Source organism: Centrocercus urophasianus, unplaced genomic scaffold, assembly GCF_019232065.1.
Source record: "Centrocercus urophasianus isolate 14NV4802_14NV808 unplaced genomic scaffold, USGS_Curo_1.0 seq_31, whole genome shotgun sequence".
NCBI lineage: Eukaryota > Metazoa > Chordata > Aves > Galliformes > Phasianidae > Centrocercus > Centrocercus urophasianus.
The window spans coordinates 1,821,006-1,827,795 of NW_024884878.1; the positions used below are offsets into that span (position 1 = coordinate 1,821,006).

At 40.5% G+C, this 6,790-nt stretch overlaps 1 protein-coding gene across 1 annotated transcript in view; it reads left to right on the forward strand.

The window, feature by feature from the left end:
* The first annotated feature begins 226 nt into the window (after positions 1 to 226).
* Positions 227 to 6,790, forward strand: part of LOC122165966 (zinc finger protein 474) — a 7,060-nt gene continuing 496 nt past the window's right edge. Inside the window, 4 exon segments of the mRNA XM_042829384.1 lie at positions 227 to 296; positions 3,349 to 3,437; positions 3,439 to 3,486; positions 3,488 to 3,530. Coding sequence (XP_042685318.1) covers positions 227 to 296; positions 3,349 to 3,437; positions 3,439 to 3,486; positions 3,488 to 3,530 — 250 coding nt within the window.

The window sequence follows — 6,790 nt, forward strand, 5'->3', positions numbered from 1 at the left end:
TGTGATTTTTCACTTTCACCTTATCAGATGGTGGATCAGATGGTGGATAAAGAAAGAGTAACTGGTGTCATCTACCTGGATTTGTCAAGTTTTTTGACCTCGTATCACACCAAATCCTTATCACTAAATTTGAGATATATGGATTTGAAGGTTGGTCTATTTAGTGGATAAAGAATTGGTTGGATGATCATAACCATAGAACTCTATGTCCAGGTGGAGGCTGGTCATGAGTGGTGTCCTCCAGGCCTCTACTGTGGGACCGGTTCTCTTCAATATCCCAATCAACAATGTAGACAGTGTGGTTGAGTGCACCCCATTGATGACACCACGCTGAGTGCTGCAGTCAATGCAAGAGAAGAAAGGATGTCATCCAGGGAGTCTTGGATAGACTCAAAAAGTGGGCTCATGGTAACATAATGAAGTTCAACAAGGCCAAGTGCAAAGTGCTGCACTTAGGTCAAAGCCATCTCAGATATGAGAACAAACTGGGAAAAGAAGTCCTTGAGAGCAGCCCTGCAGAGAAGGACTTGGGCTGCTGGTGGGGAGAAAGCTGGGCATGACCCAGCAGTGTTTGCTTGCAACCTAATTGGCTGGCTGTATCCTGATCTACATCAACAGAGGGGTGGGAGCAGGGCAGGGAGGAGACTGTCCCTGTGAGGTTCCATATGGAGCACTGCATCCAGGCCTGGGGACCCCAACACAAGGATGTGGAGCTGTTGGAGCAAGCCCAGAGGAGGGCCACAAAGATCAGAGGGCTCTCTCCAATTGAGAAAGGCTGAGGAAAATGGATTTGTTCAGACTGGAGAAGATAAAGCTCTGGGGAGACCTCATTGTGGCCTTCCAGTACTTGAGGAGATCTTGTAAGCAGGGGGGAGAACAACTTTTTAGGCAGTCTAATAAAGTCAGGGCCAGGGGAAATGCTTTTAAACTAATAGAAGGGAGATTTAGGTTAGATATTAGAAGGAAATTTTGTACTCAGGGCATGGTAAGGTGCTGGATGAAGTTGCTCAGATAAGCTGTGGATGCTCCATCTCTGGAGACATTCAGAGTCAGGTTGGATAGGATCCTGGACAGCCTGAGTTGGTGGAAGGCAACCCTGCTCATAGTGGCAGGGTTGAAACTGTGTGATCTTTGAGGTCCCCTCAAACCTAAGCAATTCTATGATTCTTTGAAATCTTTAATTTGTTTTGAAGAGATACATTTTTTTTTATTGTGATGCCTTATACACTGGAAATTACTCCCACAGTGCAGGCTAAGCAAGCTTAGTTTCCATTTTTGGACTAATACTCACTTTTACCATCCTGGAACTATGAAAATCATCCCTAGAAACTGAATGTAAATCAAATCGATCTTTCCTAGTTTGCATCCAATAAATCATCTATTTTACCGAATAGCAGGAATGTAGCTAATGGAAACTGGAAAGGAAAATGTGTTCTTATACTTAGCATTCTTTGGAAAAATATTTTTTAAATGTTATAAGCGTACTCATAGCAAACATTCACACTCAAAAGAGCTCTCTTACCCCCGGAGTTTATTCTACAATGTCCTCATCTAAATATCTCAGGAGTTCACAGTGAAGCATGCACTGTTTTCAGAAGACTCAGTGGGGACCCGGAGTCTTTTCTCCAAACAGGACACTTGTTGGATTTAGGTGAAAATTGATAATGAAAAGTTAAAACGCATTCTTTAACCAACAGTTGAAAAGGAAGAGAATGTATTTATCTTCTCAATAATTTTGTCTAAGGAAACTGTATTTGAAAGTTGATTAGATGAAAGCGTACTCAGAATGTCAGCCTTTGAATAAGTTATATTTCAAACCTTGCAGACAAAATCTGACTTTGCACACCAGAAATACACTTTGTAGAGTTGTATTTCTTCATGTAATTGAGTTTACATGTGTGTTACAGGAAAGAAAGAAAGATGCAGATTATTCTCTAATGAGATTTTCAGACTGTAGCATAAACACAAGAAGAGCTGCCCAGAACTTCTTGAATACACTGATGTGCTGACTGGGGAAGTCATAAATACTGGAATAGGTTATGCTTTGCCTTACACAGCAGCAGAGGTAAAAATTAAATCCCCACCTCCCTCAGTTGAGTGAGAAAGGCCTTCCTTGCTTGGTTGGGCACCATCTCCCTCTGCCTTTAGGAAGGGGAGTAGGTTGTCTCTTACTGGCATTATGCATTCAAAAGTAAAGGAAACTGTGACAATTTCTGGAACCTTCACTATGCCCCAACATGCTGCCTCTGCAACCTGCTCCTGCTTCTAGCTGCTCCTTGTGAAGGGCTGGTGCTTACACCACGCCTAGAGCAGAATATGCCTACAGACACAACTGACTCCTTAATCTGTACCACAGTAATTATATATTTTTCAAGGTTCCAATGTGTATTTGTGGTGTTAGGGTTCAGGGATTTTTTTCTCACTGATATTTTTTTCCTTATAAACAAAAGGAGGTCTGCAGTGCAGAACCAGGGACTGGGTTGGAGTCCGGCTCTGCCCTCTCTGAAGTCACCAGCTAATTAGCATTTAGGTCTTCGGGATAAACAAGCAAGAGATCCTTCTCCCAGTCCTGAAATATCCTGGATCAGTTTTAAACCCCCAAGGCCAAAAGTGCCAGCAGCGAGCTGATGAGTGGTAGTAATTCTGCATTACAGAGTCCTGTGTGAGTAGATGCTCATACTGTCCAGGCTGGCATAATGCATTCTGGGGTTTTTCTGCAGCAGGAGAATCAGCACTTCAGCTGAGCAACATCCTGATGCTGCTTGCCATCTCCTTGGTAGATTAAAAATAGGCTCTGGTCTCCAAAATGGTCAGCTTGCTGCAGCAACTTGATTAAGCAGAGGGGTTGTTTCTGGAGGAGAAGGGTCAGCATTTCCATGACTGTGACTGCATAAAGTAAAAGAGCTAGACTTGGTACAGCTAGGTATCAACTGGGGGACACACATGAATTTTCAGCCTAGTATTTGCAGAAGGAGCCTACCTGTTCCAAATGGACAGTTTACGGGGCCATACCCCTTTCAAGACTGAATCCAGATGCAATGAATCATAGAATCATAGAATCACAGAATGACCTGGGTTGAAAATGACCACAATGATCATTTGGTTTCAAGCCCCCTGCTATGTGCAGGGTTGCCAACCACTAGACCAGGCTGCACAGAGCCACATCCAGCCTGGCCTTCAATGCCTCCACAGATGGGGCATCCACTATCTCAGATACGTTCACTCTGAGTTCATGTGTATGAAATAGTTTTTTAACCTGCATGTTTATTTTCATTCAGAATTGTTCTGATTCAAAATTATTGCTGAAAACAATGTTTATTCTTCCTTATAGATGTTTGCAGACATGAGTGATAAGATGGCCACCAATTGTGGTTTGTTACATGCATGGCTATGAGTATGGAACAAAATCTGTTAGTATCCATAAGCCACAATGCTTGAAAAAAAAAATGGCATCAAGAGCATGACAAGCACTTGGTAAAGATGTTGAAAAAGGCCAGAGCTCAAGAAGCCTGAAATCAGTCCCTTACAAGGTAAGGTACACACCAAACACAAGACCAGTGGAAGGAAGTGGGAGGAAACAAAAAAGAATTTTAAGCACTTTCTTATCGGTTAGCAAGTACTCCTTTCTCTCATCTATTCTGAATGGAGGGCAGTCATCACGGCTTGTTTTAAGCCTTCTTTTAAGTGTCCTATTCTTTCTTTTGTGCTGCATCCCAGCATGGTACATGTGTCAATATGTTCCAAACCAGAATACAAAAATGTTATCCCAGCGCTTCATCATTAATTTTAGAGCACTTTTAACATTGAAGAAATGTACGTCTCAAAATGAGCAAAAGCACCTAAGAATAATGTGCATATTTGAAATGTGCAGTCATTAAAACAAAATACCCCTCAGGCATCATTGGGATTGATATTTCAGCTGGTTTTACACCTATACTGTTAGTTTTAATACAGGCCCAGCACTAGCACTCACCCAGTGCTAGGCCACCATTGACCTTGAAAATAGGATTTCTGTGGTGAAACAAGAAATACAATATGATATGAATGAGGATTGGAAGAAAATAAGGCATTTTTTACAGCTATCTAAAATATATGCTATGTTTTCAGGGTTTTGTTAAAATACAGGTATAGATGAAAAAGTAGCATTGTCTACAATGAATATTCAAGGAATGGCTTTGGTCCTCTCTTATTTTCAGGCCTTAGGTGATTACTTTGTGGTACACTACAATATTAACATAATGGGAAAAATTATGTGCAGTACAAGATGAGCTTTCATTTTGTGCTGATTATGTATGTTTGTGCACTGATTTCTGTTCTTTAAGATGCCTAGATCCCACTTCTTCAAATAAATGAAACAGACAATCCCCAGCACCCAGTAGAGTGGCTCCCACACATGTCCCAGAGGTGTATGCTCACTGTGGGACCGAAAGGAAATTTTAGCCATGCTTTGCCTGGAAGTTGCTCCCCAGATCTCTCTATACTTACATACAATTATTTCATTTCAGCTGGATGCTTTCCCTGGACCTGCCAGCTGTTCTGAGATACTTCGTGCCAAGTTTGGACCACTTGGTCACAGGCAGTTAATTCACCCACTTTTTATTTTTGTTCTCAGTAATTTCCCATAGTTCCCCTTAATGTCTGGAAAAACAGACAAATTCTCCAGCTCGTTGGGAAAGAGTCATACACTGGATCAGTTTACAGTAGCATGAAGAAATATGTTTCCAGAAGACACATGCAGAAGAGAGTGGAACCAGCGAGGACCCTGACAGGCTGAAAAAAACAGCAATAATTGCAGATCACGTAGTGTCAAATCAAGGCTTGGTTAACAGATGCCAAACAGTAGAGTTAAATCTGCAGTAAAAGATAGGTTTGAAAGACATTCTGATTGCATCTTCTCTTTTTGTTGTTAGGATTTTTATTTTTTTTTAATTACACATTTTTTGTAGTAAAAAAAGATGGAGAAAATGAGAATTCTGCCTGAAGAGGAGAACGCAAAAAGACAACTCAGGTTATTTTGAATATGCTGTTCTTATTTTGATGGAGCCGAATCAGAAAGACAACCGCTCTTTGAGAGAACAATCCAGCAGAAGGCTCCCAGATATGAATCAGAAGATTGTCTCACTTATGCAATGAGTCATATCAGGCGCCGCGCATCTCCCGCGAGGTGCTGTGTGCCCACATTTCCCCAGGGGGCTCTGATCTGCTTCCAGCATCTGTCCCTAAATGCCTGCTGATGCAAGTCTGATCCGTTCTGTAGTTTAAGCTAAAACTGTTCCCCCTGCGGTTGCCTCATGCTTCTGGCCTCGAGAAAGTAATCTGTGTTGCTCTTTTTCCGTAAGACTTACTCTCAATCATCTGGTAAATGCTATAACTGACCTTCAGACCACATACACGTACCGCATGTCTCGCAGTTTCTCAACTTGGGAAGGAGGAGTTACCCTTGTTGAATGGAACAGGCAGCGTTCAAAAAAAAATAAAAATCTCAGAAATATTAACTTCTTACATAAAACTTTTTATAACTTACATAATTTTTTTTTCTGAAAACTCAAGTGTCACGGGAAGACAACCGCTGCCCTGATTACACAGTGTTTTGTTTGTGGAATGCCTAACACATGCTTGCAAGGAGAAAGTCATCTCTCTCTTTTTTTTTATAGTCAATAAACTTTCCAAAGTACAGAAAATACACATTAATTTCCTGCAAGCAAAGGGGATATTTGTCTCAGCCAAGAAAAGAAACACTACTTGGTTGCTCTTCTAACAAAAAGAACATTAGGAACAGGCATATTAAGAGATCTAAGGCTTATTGTGGTTATGTGAACCATTGGATATGAATCATATTAAAACTGTATGGCCTTTAATGAAGAGCTCTATCATGTGCCAATGACAGAAACCATGAAATATTTTTAAATGCACAAACCCCTTTCTTTTTAAAATGGTCTGCTGCTTACATATCAAAGACAGAAGCAGTTTTTTCAGCCTTTTTCTGTATTGTCATACCTTTTGGAAAGGATGAAGAAGGATGAAGAAAACTCATCTTCAAATCAAGCCATGCATATTTTTTCTTTCCAGGCTTCAAATGATCTTAAGAACTAAATTCAGGTACTAAGCAACCTACTTGCCCTTTTTGGAAATACTTTTGACACAGCACGAATGTGCAAAACCATTTCTATGTGAAAGTGAACAAGATATTTTTTATACTCAAATACATCTGGTGTGAGGGTTTAAAGAATACTCCTGAGCTTTCAGAGCAGTCGCTTTTCCAGCACTGGAAAGTAACCGAGGGGAAAACTGGATTAATGTCTAGGTGAGAATTGATACATTACTACTAAGAGCTCATTGGAAGCTGTGGCTTTAAGGAGCTGTAGGTTTTGTCTGTAGACTTTTAGACTCACCCGAGCTTTATTCCAGTTATTGGCAAAACTTGCATAGCCTTCACAGGGAGAAAAATGGACTTCTTGTCCAGAGCAGTACAAAGAGCATATTCTCAAGTACAATGTGCTCCCTCCCATTCCCATAGTCAAACAACATATGCTTATTAAGCAGGACTTGAATAAAAGCCAAAAAGTGAAATTTGCTGATAATAATATGCATGCAAAGATGTTAATAATTAGTTGAGAATGCATATCATAACACACAGCATGATGTTTTCTCTGTAGTCTCATACAACACAGAATGGTTTAGTTTGAAGTTAATTTAATTCAACCCCTGGGACAAAAACAGGGTCTTTTTAATATGTTTTTTACTCTTTTCTTTTCTTTTCTTTTCTTTTCTTTTCTTTTCTTTTCTTTTC